The sequence below is a fragment of the Trichoderma aggressivum genome (assembly GCF_033847375.1).
Source record: "Trichoderma aggressivum f. europaeum strain CBS 100526 chromosome Unknown scaffold_073, whole genome shotgun sequence".
Classification (NCBI taxonomy): Eukaryota; Fungi; Ascomycota; class Sordariomycetes; order Hypocreales; family Hypocreaceae; genus Trichoderma; species Trichoderma aggressivum.
In genome coordinates, this window is record NW_026946439.1 from 56,973 (window position 1) to 74,749 (window position 17,777).

The following is a 17,777-nucleotide window of genomic DNA, read 5'->3' on the forward strand; positions in this document are numbered from 1 at the left end:
TACTCCGTACCTACGGAGTACAGAGGGGTCGATATGCACTCTGGTTGTTGCCTCACTCTTTGACATGTCATCCGCTCTTTTCACTTCCCGACCTGCCATCTCAATTCTCTTCTTCAAATATCTGACGTCTCTTCAATTTCTGATATATATCAGATAATTCAGATCAACTTATCATCAAAATACAAGATCAACGCAGCCATGGATCCCGACATCCCCTCTCCGTCCGACTCGCCTTTGCCGGACACAGACTCGGAGATGAACAACAGAGCCAGCGGCACCGCCTCACCCGAGATCCCGCTGACGCTCAGCGCATCAGTGATGCTGGCGGATCTGCCAAGAGATGCGACGGCAGCGCTGGCCAGCGCTGGAGGGTTCCCACCGCAGCTCAAGGTCGTGGTCAAGTTCAAGGCCGTGGGGTCGGCGCCGGCGCTGCAGCAGGACGTGTGCAAGATCTCGGCGAGCCGCAAGTTCGAGGAGGTGGTGCGCTATCTACGGCGCAAGCTGCGGTGCCGCGAGACAGACAGCGTGTTTCTGTATGTGAATAGCGCGTTTGCGCCGTCGCTGGACGAGGTGGTGGGCAATTTGCACCAGGTGAGTTCTTTTTCACGAGGTAAATGGCATTCGCGTAGCTGGGCGAGGCTGACGGGATGAACAATGTGCAGTGTTTCAAGAATGCTCATGATCAGCTTGTTGTGGCCTATTCTATCACTCCGGCGTTTGGATGAAACTGGTCAACATGAGAACCGAGACAACCAAACGCGGCGAGATTCTTCTATATCATCCATCCAGGTTTCCAACTCCTCCCCAGGAAATATCATTACAGCGCCTCCCCTCTTGCTCATGCTTAAACAATGAAGTACATAATCTCTATAGACAGGCCGGGACATTATATCATGCCGGGACGAAAATCCAGTAAAGCAAACAACGCTACCGCTCCATGTTCTCATAACCAATTTGTCTTCCCCCTCTTTTATAGGTCTTTGGCGGCCTTGGCAAACGTCTCAAACTCTTCGGCAGGCATTGGATAGGTGTGCTCTGGAGCAGGGAACTGCTTGCTCTTGACCTCGTCACGATAGGCCACAACAGCCTTGGCTGACTCGCTCCAGATGTCGCCAAATTTCTTGACAAACTTGGGCATGAATCTTCCGGGAGGGAAGTTGCCCGTCAAGTCGATCTGGACAAGCACCTGGCCTGAGCAGCCGCTGCCAGCGCCGATGCCGATGGTGGGAATGGATAGCTTTTGAGTAACCAGGGCAGCAACCTCGGCGGGGACGGCCTCCAGAACGACGGCAAAGGCGCCAGCTTCCTGCACGGCGAGGGCATCCTCCAAGACTCTCATGGCGCCAGCAGAGGTTTTGCCCTGGACGCGGAACCCCCCAAGAGCGTTCTGGCGCTGAGGAGTGAGGCCAATGTGGGCAAGGACCGGGATGCCGGCGGTGGTGATTTTGCGGATGGTTGGGGCAAACTCCTTGCCGCCCTCGAGCTTGACGCTCTGTGCTTTGCCATGCTTGACGAAGCGGATGGCTGTGGCTAGGGCTTGTTCGGGAGAGATTTCATATGAGCCCATGGGAAGGTCTCCAACCTGCAATGAATTGTTAGCCGCCGTCACATCTTGTCTCGTGTGCCGCCTGGACATGTTCTAAGAGACTACTTGCAGTAAAGGCACTCTTGGCCGCCCGTGCTACTGATCGGCAGTGAAGCAGCATGTCTTCGACCTCTACTTCGTTTGTGTCTTCCATGCCCAGCGCCACCATGGCCAGGCTGTCGCCCACCAGGATGATGTCCATGCCGTTTTGGTCAGCAACGTAGGCGCTGGGGAAGTCGTGAGCAGTGATCATGGCAATGGGCTCTCCCTTTTGATAGAGCGACTTGATGGTGCTCATGGTGACCTTTTTGCGAGCAGGCCCGGACTGAGAGCCCATGGGAGAGTGAGAGCTGTATCTCTTTTGGTGACATGGCGAGGCATGTGAGACGGTGACGGTGGGGACATAAGACACGATGGAGCGTGTTGATGAAGACAAGGAAGATGATGAAGGTGCAGTGAAGGCAGCAGCAGTATATCTGAGGCCGTTGTTGAGTCGCGTGCTGCTGCGTGTCAGTACCGCACACGATCTGGCCGAGGCTCCGATCGGGAACATTTTTTTTTTCCCAACTCGGAAATTATTTGGTTGTTACGATGCAGGAGGTCTCTTGCAGGTACTCTGCAGTGCAGATCTATATGCGAGAGGTACTAGTGGGGTACCTTGAGGTGAGATGTGGGAACAGGGGAGAGGCAGGGCAAGTTGGGAGGATGGAGGGGGAAATGCGGGAGAGAGAAAAGAAGGAAATAGACTATTTGAGAAGAGGAGAGATGATGCTAGTGATTCATGTAAATGAAACGAAGCAAAAGAAAAAGCCAGAGGTGGCGGACGAGGCGCTTTTTTTAATAGTTGAAGAAGAGGCATGCTGGTTTTTACGATGTAGAATTGAGTATCTTGGAGGGACACAAGGCCGGGCACTTCCATGTCAGCATTGGATCGGTTGGGACGAGTGTACGAGTACGGCAGGAGTAAGAGTACGAGGTACTGTGCCTTGGCTTGGCCGGTTTGGTTTTGGTACTGCTACATGGTCGTGCAACCAACTTGCTTCGGCGATTCCAGAAGAGCTGTAATTTATTACTGTTACTGTTATTGTTTTTCTTGGTCGGGTGGTTTGGTATTACACAAGATAAGCATTGTTTGTTGCGGGTTTCTTCTTCCTTTTGAAGGTGTCACAAGAGACCGTTGCCCCAGGTACTGTACTCTGTACTCCGTGCTCTGGTCGCCAATTACAGGCTGTTTTCGGGTATTGGCAGCACTGTGTGAGGATGCCGTTACGGCTTAATGGAACCGAGGCACGAGGCACGGACCTGATGCGGATTCGCCGTTGCCGCGGGCTGCAGCCTTATGAGACGCCGGAGTATGCAATAATCATGATGACGATGATGGTGATGATGATTGTGAGATGAGAAAGGGGAAAATGCACAGCCTTGCGTTGGGTTTCTGGAGTACACATGGATTGTGAGAGTAAACATGATTCAGCTTGTATCGACGATTAATTCGTTTTGCCGTCGGGTGGCTTACATGAATGTGGCTGTAGTTTCTATTGTGTACCTACTAGGTATGTATGAATAAGGCTGTGTGTGGCTGGACTGACGTCGTCCGCCTGGGTTCATTATGACGGCGAATGAATCTGCGCATCAGCTGGGAGTGGCCTGTATGTACGAGCTTTGTCTATGATGATTCTAATTGCGCGGCTGTTGACTACGGGTTTCCATTGCCAAGTTGCAGCTGAAAGAGGTGTGATGTACACATACGGGCTGGTATATATTGTATTGACCCAATTGTGCGAATGCGATTGATGGTCTTACTGTTTTGGGTACCTGATGCACCTTTGTAAGTCGATCTGTGTAAGAGGCCCATACCTACCATTATAGCACCCAGCGCTCTGTGTTATTGAGCCTGCGCCTTACTCAGAAAGATGAAACCTTGATCCTTACCCCCTTCGGCTGACATCTCGCCTCCAATACAAATACAAAATACCAAAATGGCCAAAGCCGTTCTCAGTAGGAAATAGCGCAAAAGTATGAAGCCCCCCCAAATGCTGAGCCCGGGACATGCCGTCACATCAATCGAGCGCATGCAATCGCCGTCGAATGGGTGCAGGTGCTGTAACGCCGGCGCCTTTCCGCTAAATCCTCGGCGCCCTTCAGCGCTGCCGCCCGCTACAAGGCCGGAATTGTTAGCGGTTAGCCAGCGCCCTCCTCGTGACTCTTCCAGCGGGGGAGGGGAGGGGCTGGTTAGGTTGGGTTGGGTCTTTGGTGGAGGCACTCAGTGACATGACGGTTCCAACGGCCACTCGTCCAGGTCCAACTCAAACCTGCTTTTTGCTTCGCTGCATCGCATCACCAGAAACTTCGGCCCAACCATCGACTGACTGACTCACTGCTGCTTTTCCTCGCTGCCAAATCACTCGCCCATCTCCCGTTTTTTCTTTCACTTCTTTATTCTTCCTCTCCCTCCCTCTCTCTCTTGCTGTTCTGTATCCGTCTTCGCTCTCCCGTTGTTCCGAGTCCGCGACAGCTCCGAACCAAACATCCACGATCGATCCCCCGGCTGCAAGCATTATAGCCACGAGAGACGCTACTGCAGTGACGACGCACTCTGGCAGACGCCGGGAGCCACACACCTCGAGAGGCTCAGACATACTCAGCATCTCATCTCCACATCTAGCTTTGAATTGCCCTTCCGGGCCCCAGAGTCCCTTGACAGTTGCCCATCATGAGCAGCCCACGCCGTCGAATTGAGACTGATGTAAGTCGCGAGTCTACAACACTTCCACCAGTCTGGAGGCAAACGACACAGAGCTAATCAATTGTCTTTTGTTTTGGGACGTATAGGTCATGAAGTAAGTGCTGTGGAAATGGAACGAGAAACATGATCAGTGTTTGGCTAACAACCTTGCAGGATGTACGAACCGCCACTCCCAACAACGCCCGCCCTGGCCCGACTAACACGACCGTGATTTAGGTTGATGAGTGACTATGAAGTGACACTAGTGAACGACAACAGTAAGCAACACTTTCATATATACCATCTACTCAAAGCCAAAGGCTGCTGACCGACTGACCCGCTACAGTGTAAGCATCGTCACCAGCCACGCTCTTACTCTCTTCCGTCCTCGCACCGATCGATTCCATAACATCAACGTTAAATCATTGACAATCCGCTTTACTGCAGGCAAGAGTTCTTTGTCCGATTCAAGGGCCCCGCAGAGAGTAAGTCGGCAAACAGAGAGGGGAATGGCTGCGGCAAGTTTGTGTCACGACAGCTAACACGCCTTGGCAGCTCCGTTCGAGGGAGGTCTTTGGAAAGTACATGTCGAACTTCCCGACACGTACCCGTATAAGTCGCCTAGTATTGGCTTCGTGAACCGAATTTTCCACCCAAACATCGATGAGCTGTGAGTCTACACGGGAAGCGAGAGCGGCCGATTGCTGTGCATGGTTGTGCTAAGAGTGGCGAATCGGAAAATAGGTCTGGCTCTGTGTGTCTGGATGTCATCAACCAGACATGGTCACCCATGTTCGATATGATCAACATCTTCGAGGTCTTCCTGCCGCAGCTTCTTCGATACCCCAACCCGACGGATCCCCTCAACGGCGAAGCGGCTGCTCTGTTGATCAGGGAGCCCAAGAGCTACGACGCAAAAGTCAAAGGTGCGCAATATTTTGCAGAGTCGAGCGGAAGCTGGGAAATGGGAGGACACAAGGATAAAAAAGGCTGACAGGGTGGCTCAACAGAGTACGTCCAGAAATACGCTAACAAGGATGTTGTGGACGAGGCTGGTGCCGAGAGTGAGGACGAGGACGACATGTCCTCGGTGGCGAGCTTCGACGACGACGACGAGGAGCCGGCTGGCCAGATGGACGACGTATAGGGATGGTGTTGTTTCATTTTCATTTGGTCAAGGCAGACAACATCTGCCACAGCGCTCGATTTGAAACAAAACTACTGCCATCCAAGTCACAAACAGCGGAGTCACAATGGGATTAATTCGTCGACAGGCCAGCCACAGCAACGGGAGTTTTTATTTATTTATTTTATTTTTCAGCCCTCGTCATAAACCAAGATGGAAGGAATCGCACCAGCTGCCCCTTTTCTACCCCTTTTCAACTTTTGTCTTGTCGGTATCTCTCTTGCTTGCCTCTGAGATGTGGGAGGAGAGACGACTTCGTTTGGGTCACATGTGCTCTGGAGTTTGGTACCTAGTTGTTTGAATGGACGACAGCGTGGAGGAGGAAGCTCAGGTAATGAGTTGGGATTGGGTTACAGTATGTTGAATAGGGCGTCCGTTAGAATGCGGAATGCGAGTAGTTTTCAATGCATCTCGATTTAGTCAAAGAAATGGTGGCGATGCGCCAGCTTCGTTCAATCAAGTCTAACAAAGGGGTATCATGTCTGTACTAAATAGTGCCATAATGTAAATCCATCTCTTTCTCGCTTGGGAATCGTTTCTCTTTGATAAATGCCAAATCTATGCGCCATTGAAACCACATAAAACAGAATGAGGAAGAGATGCCGTCGCTCACAGCATTTAATCAGAATCATACTGCACCAGTCCTCCGCTGACCGGCATCGCAGCCTTCGTTTCGGGCCCATCGTCTGATTCGCCGTCAGCCCGCTTCCTCTTCCTGACGATGCCTAGAAACGGTCTACTGTTGGCCGCCTTGTCGTTGGGCTGAATGAGAAAGGGGTCCTGCGCTGCTCGCGTGTTGGAAATGACGTCTGCGACAAACGTCTCTTTTCTCCTCGACGCTTCCTTCTCAGCCTTGAGCCTAGTGTCCTTCATGGCCAAGGACGACGATGGTCTCTGTTGTGTTTTGACTCTTGAACTCGTCGTCGTCGTTGTTGATGCAAATAAAGGCTTAGAGAGCGCCCTGTCCTCCTCACCCTCGCCATCCGGCCTGGATCCAAAGTCCACCAACGCAGCTCTCTTAGCATCCTCCTCCCTCTCCGGCAACAGTTCCATCCCCAGCCCCATCCTCTCCTTCAAATCCTCCGTCGCGGCGGCCGTCTTCTCCCTCTCCTTGCGACCCACGCGAAACGCCCTTCTCAGCCTCTGATTCCGCCCATACGGATCGTCCCAGTGCCGTCTCGACAGGTCCTCCAAGTCGTCGAGCCGCTCCGCCGCCATCTCAAGCTGCTTCCTGTCCGCAATCGTCTTCTCCAGGCTCGCAAACGCATTCTTCCTCAACTCCTCCCTCTCGCTCTCCGTCAGAATAGCTCCCCCTTCGTCCCCAGCATCGCCGGTATCCCGCTTCGTGGCCCCCTCGACAACAACATACGCCGTGTTCTTCGGATCGGTGCGCATCTCGATCCACCCGCCGCACTCGACATGGCGGAACCGGAAACTCCATATCGGCGTGGACAAGTAATTGCCCACGCGCTTCTTCTCGGCGTTGAAGCGCACGCCCTGGCCGACGATGGTGGGCTTGGGGCAGTGCGCGCACCAGATGGGGAAGGGCATTTCGAAGCGCACGGTGAGGATGCCGTGGGAGGCGAGCTTGGAGGCGCGGTTGCCGAGGGCATGTTTCTTGTTGAGCTTGTTGCCGGAGGTGGTGCCTTCGAGGTCGGGAGGGACGTAGCGTCCCATGTTGAAGCCCTGCATGGTGGGCGGATTGTGTGGCGAGGAGATGGCGATTTATGTGGTTGTTTGTTTGTTGTTGTTTCTCTGTTTTGTGAGGTTGAAGGTTGGAGAGTTGGCGATGGTACGTCACCAAGTAGACAAAGGACCCTGGAAATGGGAGTGGGGCACGCCACTCCGCGTAAACGATCAATGCTCTCCGTGTAAGTGCCACGGAATTGGCTTATACTTTCATCATTTCACACAATTCATAACATCCATGCTCTCTATCTTCTGTTTTCTATCTTCTGTTTTCTAAAGTCTAACCACCCAGTGTCCAACTCGGCGGCCTATCCTTCAGCGCCGTCCCCCAGCTCGACTCCTTTGCTCCAAGCACCAGCTCCAGCGTCCATCCCTCTGTGAAAAACTCATGTCCGATCCACGACTTCGTCCACGGCTTACCATTCACCTTTGCGCTCTGCACATAAATATTCCTATACGAGGCATCGAACCCGATATTCCTCACAGTAGCCGTCTTGCCTGTCACGGGGTGCTTGATGCTAATCTCCTCGACAAAAGGCGGCGAGATCAAGTACACGTTTTGTCCCGCCACGGGGAACAGACCCATGACGGAGAAGACGAGGAACGCGCCCATGGCACCGGAGTCGTCATTGCCGGGGAGGCCGCCGGGGGACGAGTTAAAATCCGAGGGGACGTACTGGTGGATTCGCTCCGTCGAGAGGGCGGGCCGGCCTGTGTAGTGGTAGAGGAAGACGGTGAAGAAGACGGGCTCGTTGGAGATGTCTGCCAGGCCCGAGGTGTGGAAGAAATCAAGGCGCGAGATCATGGCGTCATCGCCACCGAGGAGGGAAATGAGAGAAGACACGGAATGGGGGACGTAGCTTGATAAAGGGTTAGCTTCAGCATTGCTTCTTCTTCTCCTTGAGACGACTTACAAGAGATATTGCCAGATGCTGGCTTCAAATGTCTCACTCGGATTAGTCGTCAGCGAACAAAAGTCCGCAAGCGCAGAACACGCGATTGGGTCCTGGAAGCCCCAGGTCCCGTTCTGGTATTTGGGCTGGAAGAAACCCTTGAACCCGGTGTCGGTCCCGTTGATCAAAGACGTTTGGTCGGCTTTCCACAGATTCTTCCAGTTCATGGCCCGCTTCTGGTACTTGATCCGCAAATCACTCCTACCCAGCCCGCCAGCAAGCTCCGAAATGCAATAGTCGTCGTAGGCATACTCAAGCGTGCGGGAAATACTTCGAGAGTTGGTTCCAAAGCCGTACGGATCAAAGTCCAGATAGGGGATGTAGTTGAGATTCTTCCAGCTGTGGAGGCCACCCCGGCCGTGATACGACCACTCCAGTGGCTCGTTCTCAGCGTCCGCCAAGACGGCGTCCAGGGCAAGTTCCCAGTCAATGGTTGAACTGAGATTCTTGGCAAACGCATCCGCAATGACAACGTCGGCGTTGGAGCCTCCTTGGGTCCAGCCCTTGCAGAGCGACATTCGGCAGTCGGGCATCCATCCCTCGTGCTTGTATATGTCTAGTAGAGCTTCCACCATCTGCGTCTGAGCGTGGGGGTCAAGAATGGTCAACAGAGGGTGCTGGACACGAAAGCTATCCCAGATGCTATATGTAGGTATTCCACGATTAGTTCGCTGGATGAACAAGGCAAACAAACCAGGAGGACAATTCTCTTACCAGTAAAAGGAGTCGAAGTAAGGCTTATCGCTACGCCAGAGCGGGTTCTCGCCCGTATAATTCTGCGGTGAAATCATGTTGCGGTACACGCCGCTCCAGAAGCTGGTCAAAAGATCGTCCGTTGCACCGCCGCTCTTGATGGAAATGGGACTCAGCTTCTCCGTCCAAGCTTTGTGCGCATTGTCAACAAGCCGGTCGAAGTCCTTCAACGGGCTCGGGATCTCGCTATCTGCGTTTCGGCATGCCTGAGCGCTGCTCATGTAGCTGATACCCATCCGGACCGTCACGACGCCATCGCTCGGTGGGTTCAAGCGTACGAAGCCGCCGCCTTCTAGGAAGAACAAGTTGAAGCCTCGCGTGAGGAAGACCTGTTTAGGCTCGGTGCCCGCGCGGTTGTTGACCCAGACGCCCGTCTCGTGTATACTTGACCCGTAGAAATCGACGCAAAAGTGCATCACGTACGACCCGGCGCCGAAGCTGGGCAGAAACGTGCCGTTACCCGTCATGCGGCCCGACTTTCCATCGACCTGAACCGAGGCGTTCTGTCGGCTCTGCCACAGATCCGTCAAATCTAGGAGGACCAGCGGGTGTTTGGTGCTCTTGGGGAACGTGAAGCGATACAGAGCCGCATGTTGCGAAACTGTCATGTCAGCTCCGATGCCAGATTCCAGCTGGAGTCCAAAGTGCCCCGGCTGGGCCACCAGCGAGCTATTGACATAAGGGAGCTTCCGGTCGCCAATCCGAAACTTGCAGTTGTTGAGGTCGTCGTCGGGACAGACCTGCGGGAACAGCGGAAAGTTGCCCAAGCTGGGATTGCCGCCGGTGCCGGAGTCATGGACTGATGAAAAGCCTACGATATTCGGTCCTCCAATTCCGAACCCCCCCGTATTCTGTCCATCTACATCGGCGGATGCCTTGGCAAGACCGTAGGGAAGCGTCGCTCCGGCAAAGACGTTGCCGCCGTTGTCGGTTCCGATCAGCGGGTTGATGTAGGAGAAGCCGTTGCCCGACTTCTGGGTTGCAGGTGATGCGGCAATCCCAGGAACAGAGCCGAGCAAGGCGAGCGCGAGGAGCTCGACACTCGCACGCATCTTGACTAGAAGGAGCCAATTGGATACATCAATATGACAGAGAGGAGATGGGAGAGAGGGAGAAGGAGAGACAACCCAGAGACACCCGTTGCTATTTGTACGACTCATCCCGGCCGAGACGCGGGGAGGCATGGCCGAGACCCAATCGCCAACGCAGTTTCCCAGAGACACAGCACAAAAAGTCCCTGCAATTCAGGCGTGGCGACGTCACCGATCTGCATGAAGAGCCTTGGAATGCATGTGCCCCTTGCTGGTTGGTAAAAGGCACATGTCCAACTCTCTGAATGCATTCTGCCGACGGCTTGAACTCTGCAACGATAAGAGCCCCCACCCGATGCGGACAAATGTGATGATGATTACGATTAGGCCATGGAGTTTTCGTGACCCCCGCCTTGGGCGACTGGGAATTCAGTTGCCTATTGTGGAAAAACGTTGTGTTGGAGAGGGGATGAAGACCGGGGACCGGGGTTGTTGGTTGTATGTATGGGTTCATGGCTTGACAAAAAAGCAATCATTGATAGAAATCAACCATGACCATTGCGAGCTGTCATCCAAACTATTGCGTCGTCATTATTCATGTATGTTATCGTTGAATCCAGAACAGAAGAATCTAGAGCACCGCGGCTCTCCATGCGAGCCCATACATGACAACCTAGATTTCATGATTCTATAACCACAAGTCTTGATATAACCGCCCCAAAAAGAATCATCGTGTTTTCGTCAAGATGGAGAGAAGAGAGAGGAAGAAATCCAACATAGAGGCGTCCACAGATATGGATATGTTCATCTGCCCTCTCAGTCAAATCAGGGCATCCCAAACTCGCCCTCTTCATCCGGCTTGCCGATAACAGGCTCCAGCAGAATCGGCAGATATTCGGCCGCATCTCTGCCAAAGGCAAAGTCTCCCGGCTTAATCTTGTACATTTCCGCCTCGTCTTCCGCTTCGGGGTTGATGGTGACGATGCGCGCGCCTCGCTTTCTCGCCTTGTCGATGTAACTGGCAGCAGGATGCACCTGAGCAGAGGTTCCAATGACGAACATGAGGTCCTTTTGCGGCAAGAGAGCCATGGTTAGCCGCTATCACGAGATGAAATAGAGTAAGGCGTGTAGTGAACATGGCACATACTATTGGCTCGGCACGCATCCATGCCGATATATCCATCATCATACTCGCATCCAAATCCTCTCCAAACCACACAACCCCGGGGCGCTGAATTCCTTTTTTGCATTGAGGACACTTGGGAATTTCATCTTCCCCGATGTGCTTCACTCTATGATACGGGTCCAGGAGCGGAAGCGGCTCGCCATTGGGCATATCTACAGAGGCGGGAGCGAGCGCGGCACAAAAGGGATCGTCAAAGTTTCCTTTTTGTATCCAGTCGCAGCTCTCGTTTGAACACTTGATATCATAGAGGGAGCCGTGGAGGCACTTGAGTTGTGAAGAAGGGTGTTCAGCTCGCTGTGAGAGGTCTAAGAGGTTGAGAGACGAACCTTGGTCAGCCAATGAGAACAACAGAAAGCTGGCCGTCTTCAATCCTCCAACACGCGCAAACTTGAAGCCAGTTTCAACCACTTACTGTCGACATTCTGTGTCAAGCACAAAAAGTCCATGTTCCGCCTGGCCAGCGCGGCCAAGGCTCTGTGCCCCATGTTTGGCTCTGCCTTGAGGGCAAGATGTCTCCGATATGAATAAAACAGCCAGACTATACCAGCGTCCATCTTGAAGGCTCGCACCGTCGCCAGCTGTGTGGCATCGTAGTTTCGCCAAAAGCCTCCGGCACCACGGAAGGTTGGTAGACCGCTTGAAGCCGACAGCCCTGCGCCACAAAGGGCGAGGATACGGCGGCTAGACCGCAGCACTTGGTGAAAGGCCTCGATATCGTTGTGAGGCGCCATGGGGTGGTTCGTTGTGGTCGTTTCTGCGCCGACGCTCGTGTCTGCCGACGTGGAACCCATTGATTTTATGGCCGCCAGGAGCTCTTTTTCTGTCACCATTGAAGCGGGAAATCGAAATCTCTGACGGGAAGAAACAGTCGTCGAAAAGAATTCACGAGCGACGGAGGAATGGCCCAGGGAAAAGGGCGACGGAGAGCGACGAAACAAGGCGCGAGAGAGGGGACACAAAGGAGGGGAAATGCTCAGCCAGACGCAGAAGCACAGCAGAAACAAGCTGCTGCAGTGTAAGGCAACAGGCCAGAAATAGTTCTTGGTCGCGTCGAGCTCGGTCCGCGCACCAGCAGCAAAGCGTTGCAGAAGCTGGAGGATAAATTTAAAAAAAAAAAAAAAAAAAAAAAAGGAACGAGAAGAAAAGGCTGCGAGGCTGGATTGAGGCTTGACGGACGTGAAAACGAGGGTCGTTGGGCATGTACGAGTAGGTAGAAAGAGGCAAAACGGACAGAGGAATTGGAGTTGGAATTGGAAAAGACGCGGCGTCGGAAAAAAGTGCAATGCGCGAGTCCAGCTTTATCTAACCTGCAGCACCCGCGACCTGATGGAAACAGTCTCGTTTGTACATACGAGTAGGTCGAAGCCTGTTCCTGCTACGTCATGCTCTTGATTTGATCAACTCTGGACCGGGATTGTCACATCGTTTTTTGGAGACGTCGACGTGGTTGGTGATTGGCTACAAGGGGGCTCCGTAGCTGCGGCTCGACTAACGGACGATGCGCCGGCAAGATTGCACGGCAGTAATTCGAGCAATGATATCAAGTGGCATGATCTACATGAGCCGCAATTGGCAGACATTGTGCTGTCGAATCGGCACTTGCTCTTTTATTGTGTATCTTCTCAAAACACTTGGGTATGAATATTGAAAACAACTAACCACGGATATGGGTCCGGCTCCAGCCAGCCATTTTCTATATTTAGCAGCGATGGAGAGGTTCCTTATACCCGGTAACTACGGCAAACTTTAAAAGAAGGTGGCTTTCGACATCATCAGATCTGAGAGGAATATAACTGTGGCAGTATAAAGGAAGAGGGCAATCGACACAAAATTATTCATTAGGATATGTAGTGATGACGCGAGAGAATAGTAGAGGAATATGGCCATAGCAGCAGATACTAGAATGAAGCATCGATGGTAGCCGAAACCACAGTAAAATATTAATGAAAGCAGATAATAGCGATAGTAGCAGATGCTTCAAGATCTGGGTACATATCCATTAGTACCTACCCACTGGACGAGTAAATACATAAAAGGCCCCCCTCCATATCATATTCATACACATTAACCTCACACAGCCACTAGGGTGTGATGGGGAAAGAAGTATGTATCCTAGTGTAATTGGTCAAGGAATAGCCTTCGTCTGGGAGAGGGAAATTAGGTAGATGATACACCAACTTGGGGTGCTGGCTAATACGCTTCATACGTACCAGTCGGTATTTGTATACGACATTGCGACGTGCGGGAGGGGGAAGCAAGAGAATGGAAAGGGGAATAGCAGGGTGTGAGAGTAAGAAAGTGTAAGAGTGAGAGACGAAGAAGGTAATAGAGCCGCGGTTACTTTGATGCGTAGCGGAAAAAAGACGGCGAGGTGCTTCGACAATTTGCCTCGAGTCTGTTCCCTCTCCCCGTCATGGTGGGACATGTGCTGTGGCGCTGCCATAGGTCCCCTCGCTCTATCGGAACTATACCAAGAGCTGTGATAAAGCATGCCTCATCGAGTGTGAGATAAAACTCCGGTTTCATCTAGAGTCCGCCAAGTATCTGAGCATGTACCAAAGGGGGGGGGGGGGGGGGGTTGCTACTCTGGCTCTAAAAGACGAGCAGTGGACGTTGATATTGAGGTTGAGTTAACGAACAATCCAAGCAGGCAGGATGAACTGGACGGCGACGGAAGCGGAGATGCCTAACCGAACGAAAGAAAAAGAGGTCAGGAGCTGAATTATACCTGAGTAGCGGAATGGATCGAGAAAGCCCGGCCAGACCAGCTTTCTTTGTAGAGTGCGAATGAAGGAAGATTACATGCAGTGTAGAGCTCTTCAATACCAGATGTCGGATTCTGAATTTGAAGATTGGGATCAGCCAGTCCAATGTTCGAATGGTTCATAGACGAAGCACTCGGCAGACGGGGAGTGCAGTATCACAGGGACTATCAACCTCCATGTTTCCTTCAGGCTATAGCACTCAGTTGTACATCATAACGAAGCCATCGTTGTTATGTGTTGTGTTTTCGAATCAGTGGCTGTAGCGCAGTGGCGCGAACAGGGAGTGTCGGCTCTGCTATGCAGTCCCGAATGTTATTGACGATACATGGCAAGTAGGCTGTTCTGGCCTTGGAAGTTGGGTTGTTCAAACTTTTTATTAGTATTGCAAGCTCGGGCTTGGAGATGGCTCAAGGGATTGGTCAAGTCTGGCAAGATGTATTAGACGAAGATGTTTCCTCATTAAATAGTATGAGCAAAGGCAAGGGTGAAGAGGCTCCGTGGGTTCCCATGGGTGGATAGTAAGGGCAAGAATATCATCGTGGATATCGTTCACAAAGAGGTCCTCGGCCTCGCTAAGACGTGGGATGAGTGACTGTAGCACAACAGGATGCTTGGAAACAAAGGATGCAGCAGGCTGGTGCGTGGATACAGAAAGATAGGGGAGAGTATTCAGGGGTATCCCGTTTGACGAGCTGGCAGGGGCAGTTGGTCATGCTATGGCAGAAGGGATGTCTACGTCTATCTGCGTACTGCTTTGTGACATGGTCTACTTTTCTGTGAGCCGGCTCAACAGACCACCAAGACTTGTCCTTTGAGATGTTTCCGTGGCCGTCTTCATTCGATCTCGCTGAATGTGTTGTTATTGTTCAGTCTGTGATTAGAGACTCCCGCTTGTCATCGTCGCGCCGTAGCAGCAAATAGAACTTGGGCACGCACTCCTTGAATGTTCCCAGGAGGCAGAGGCTTTTACTAGTTGATGATTAGCTGTTATCTATCAATACATACTAGGACTTAACTTACTGTTAGCGGTGGGCAGTTCCATGCTGGCTGGTACAACCCGATAGATGTAATCCTCTGAGTCGTTAAAGTAATTGTAGTTCAACACATGGGTGATTTTGCAAACACCTTTGGATCAAATACGGGTATGTATAACAACTTAACGCAGAACGTGAAGAGACGGCGTATCCATATCGCCTACCTGTATGCTTCACTCCTTGGTAAACCAGCGCCTTGAAGTGTTTTGTGTTTTCCAAAATGCCATCCATCCTCTTTGCAGGGGACATATTTTGGATCACAGAGGCCTTCAGGGAAAACTTGGAGCCTTGAGGAGACTGCTTAACCTGTGTCAAAAGTGGAATTATTTCCCAGCTGTCACCACATTGAACCCATACAGGCTTCTCGTTGCTGCGCCGGACACACACCCATTGAGAGTCCTGATGAATCAGAGCAGCAGCGCCTGGTCAGAAAATCCTTCGAACTGACGAACCATGTGGTGGAATACCCTCGACCGACGAGGATGTGGTGATTGTCGAACCATCGCTGGGCAAGGAGCTCTGCTCCTCCAGCGGCCGACTTTCCGTTGAGCATTTTCATGAAGTCAGCAAGCTACTCGATGTTCCTCATCTCGTTGTTAATTTTGTAGGAGAGAGTGGATCTGAAGAAGATCATCTCATAGGATGCGTTACACTAGTAGTAGCCATCCGTGACTGGGATCTGGAACACGCAGTTTCCGAATTTGCATGAGGACGCTGCCCCCCCCCCTCGGTGACGATGCCATCTACGTTCTCCTAGTTGCCGTTGATGTCGGTGTTATTCACAGGTATGATCTCGAGCATGGAGTTGTTACCCTTTACAATAACAACTTGCATCTTCAGGGATGCTGAGCAGCTAAAGTTGCTGCTGACGTTGTTGGGTTATTGTTTGTAGTCCAGCCGAAGTGGCCGTGATGTGGTTATCCACTTGGGAGCCCGGCAAATCGTTGGCGATCTGGGCTTGACTACATGTACTAACTCACTCAAGGGCGAGGCCACCGTGATATCGACGAGCGACTCCAACCCGCTGGTAATGACCCCTTTCGACAAGATCCCGATCGCCACCCCCGGCAAGAATAACGTAGTCACCGCTTTTATCAACAGGTTGCTCAACACCAAGGGCGCCTGCACCGTGTCCAAGGAGCTTGTCGGGCCTGGTTTCTTCTCTTGTGGGCAGCATCGATTACCAGATATCCAAGGACGTGGGCCACGCCAGGGTCCCGGTCGGAATAACGGTTAAGGACTAGTACTGGTAGACGCCGGTGATAGATGTGAGGACGAGCAAGGGTAGCCTCGAAGAAGTTGAGCCGAAGACAAGCTCAGGGTCAGCCACGGGCTCAAGTTAACAATTTGGAAGATTATGCTGTACAGCTAGATGCTGAGCATTATATTTTGGGGGTTGATCAGCAGAGTAAAGGATGTATGGGGGAGTGGTTATGGTCTTGGGGATGCCTATTAACCTTTAGAGGTGAAGAAACTTCAGCTTGACGCATTAAAGTATTAACCTAGGAGCTTATAAGAATAACGCGCGCATTCTTGCATGTCCATTAAATCACCTCCGTTGACGAAGTTGTATCTTCCCGACTGCGCGTCAAGGTGCCGTTGGGGCCAGTGGGCTGAATATTATGAAAGAGTCCACGGGAAGGAGTTTTAAGTTGGACTTGCTTATCAGTACCAAAAGCCTTACGAAGGAACTTGAAGGTATCATCAGGGAGATGGCGGCAGTCGCCTCAATATTCACCCTGATCAGCACGAGGACGAACCATGCATGACACCATGTGGGCAAGGCCGCTGAGGCATATGTCAGAGTAGGTGTTAGTATATCTGGTAGGCGTTAACATGTTTGGTAGATTCTATTAGATCTAGTGAGTGAGAGCCTGCAATTGTAAGAGAGAGGGTAAATTGATGTTTGTATTGAGCACTGTATCACAGTGTTTATCAGTCGAGCATTACAAAATACTGAGACTACCTACATACATAGGTAGTCAATTGAATCAAGCTTCTTACGCATCCCTCAGCTTCCTACCAACTAGTAGCAATTGAGAGATGCGTAGGGAGTTTAATTCCATCGACCAAGTGTTCTGCAGTGCTAGATTAATAGACCACTGTTGCGAGGTTGGTGTTGCTCTCACTTGGATCAGAGGCCTAGCTGTGTTTCTCCTCGATAAAAAGTGAGGGACAGAACACACGTAGGTAGTAAGTAGCACACGTAAGATTGTGAATTTATGGCCTTCGGACTCATCTATTGGTCTTGCTTATTGATGCACCACTAAAGCACCTATGAAAGAGCTGCTGGATGTTCATCATGTGGTTCGACATGTAACGTCCAAGTCGACCATTTCATTTCCTTGTCCAGCCTTCAATGTTGTCAAGCCGACGATTTCTCTCCACATAAAGTCGAAATCAGCACTCACAGCCTCGTCTCCTCGCAGGGCTATTCCCTGAATCCAATAGGGGTCCCGCTGCCGCCATCTTCTATATTTAGCAACGATGGAGATCCTCTCATGGCCATCAGCCAAACTTTAAAAGCGTCCACGTACTCCATCGGCAGCACGGAATAGACGGGTCGGCATTTTTACCCTTTCTTTGCCTTGTCTATTTTCCCATTTGGCGGGTCAGCTTGACGAACTCTATACATGTACTCGTGCTCACATGTACTGCTCAACGACATGTGTAAACGAACTTCACGACATCACTCTCGTACGTCTTCAACAACAAGCAGAGCACCGCGTGTGTGCTCCATACATCTCTATTCTTATACCATGGGCTCATAAAATCGTTAAGCGGACGAATCAACATTAATGATTCGTATGCTATACTTGTAATATGTGCATCGATAATCTCATCCTTTGGCTGCAAGTGAGATTTTTATA

General features: G+C 51.6%; 8 protein-coding genes across 8 annotated transcripts; 3 read left to right on the forward strand and 5 right to left on the reverse strand.

Moving 5' to 3' along the window:
- Window positions 1-198: 198 nt before the first annotated feature.
- Window positions 199-725, forward strand: Triagg1_10423 (uncharacterized protein; the record flags this gene model as incomplete). Its single annotated transcript, XM_062894493.1, has 2 exons — window positions 199-591; window positions 663-725. 2 exons carry the CDS (start codon window positions 199-201, stop codon window positions 723-725), a joined length of 456 nt encoding a protein of 151 aa, XP_062750617.1.
- A 245-nt stretch (window positions 726-970) lies between these two features.
- On the reverse strand, window positions 971-1,922 carry Triagg1_10424 (uncharacterized protein; the record flags this gene model as incomplete). The annotated part of the gene is made up of 2 exons (XM_062894494.1): window positions 971-1,582; window positions 1,686-1,922. 2 exons carry the CDS (start codon window positions 1,920-1,922, stop codon window positions 971-973), a joined length of 849 nt encoding a protein of 282 aa, XP_062750618.1.
- Window positions 1,923-4,298: 2,376 nt separating this feature from the next.
- Window positions 4,299-5,457, forward strand: Triagg1_10425 (uncharacterized protein; the record flags this gene model as incomplete). Its single annotated transcript, XM_062894495.1, has 7 exons — window positions 4,299-4,331; window positions 4,418-4,425; window positions 4,485-4,538; window positions 4,758-4,795; window positions 4,866-4,980; window positions 5,055-5,236; window positions 5,321-5,457. 7 exons carry the CDS (start codon window positions 4,299-4,301, stop codon window positions 5,455-5,457), a joined length of 567 nt encoding a protein of 188 aa, XP_062750619.1.
- A 657-nt stretch (window positions 5,458-6,114) lies between these two features.
- On the reverse strand, window positions 6,115-7,188 carry Triagg1_10426 (uncharacterized protein; the record flags this gene model as incomplete). The annotated part of the gene is made up of 1 exon (XM_062894496.1): window positions 6,115-7,188. The coding sequence occupies one exon, from the start codon at window positions 7,186-7,188 to the stop codon at window positions 6,115-6,117; it is 1,074 nt and encodes a 357-aa protein (XP_062750620.1).
- A 277-nt stretch (window positions 7,189-7,465) lies between these two features.
- Triagg1_10427 (CAZyme family GH92) lies at window positions 7,466-9,943 on the reverse strand (the record flags this gene model as incomplete). Its single annotated transcript, XM_062894498.1, has 3 exons — window positions 7,466-8,045; window positions 8,100-8,780; window positions 8,853-9,943. The coding sequence occupies 3 exons, from the start codon at window positions 9,941-9,943 to the stop codon at window positions 7,466-7,468; spliced, it is 2,352 nt and encodes a 783-aa protein (XP_062750621.1).
- Window positions 9,944-10,747: 804 nt separating this feature from the next.
- Triagg1_10428 (uncharacterized protein) lies at window positions 10,748-11,938 on the reverse strand (the record flags this gene model as incomplete). The annotated part of the gene is made up of 3 exons (XM_062894499.1): window positions 10,748-11,020; window positions 11,070-11,413; window positions 11,521-11,938. 3 exons carry the CDS (start codon window positions 11,936-11,938, stop codon window positions 10,748-10,750), a joined length of 1,035 nt encoding a protein of 344 aa, XP_062750622.1.
- A 2,311-nt stretch (window positions 11,939-14,249) lies between these two features.
- Triagg1_10429 (uncharacterized protein) lies at window positions 14,250-15,460 on the reverse strand (the record flags this gene model as incomplete). Its single annotated transcript, XM_062894500.1, has 6 exons — window positions 14,250-14,565; window positions 14,624-14,720; window positions 14,810-14,842; window positions 14,894-14,947; window positions 15,072-15,306; window positions 15,356-15,460. 6 exons carry the CDS (start codon window positions 15,458-15,460, stop codon window positions 14,250-14,252), a joined length of 840 nt encoding a protein of 279 aa, XP_062750623.1.
- Window positions 15,461-15,612: 152 nt separating this feature from the next.
- Window positions 15,613-16,144, forward strand: Triagg1_10430 (uncharacterized protein; the record flags this gene model as incomplete). The annotated part of the gene is made up of 2 exons (XM_062894501.1): window positions 15,613-15,692; window positions 15,805-16,144. 2 exons carry the CDS (start codon window positions 15,613-15,615, stop codon window positions 16,142-16,144), a joined length of 420 nt encoding a protein of 139 aa, XP_062750624.1.
- Window positions 16,145-17,777: the final 1,633 nt, after the last annotated feature.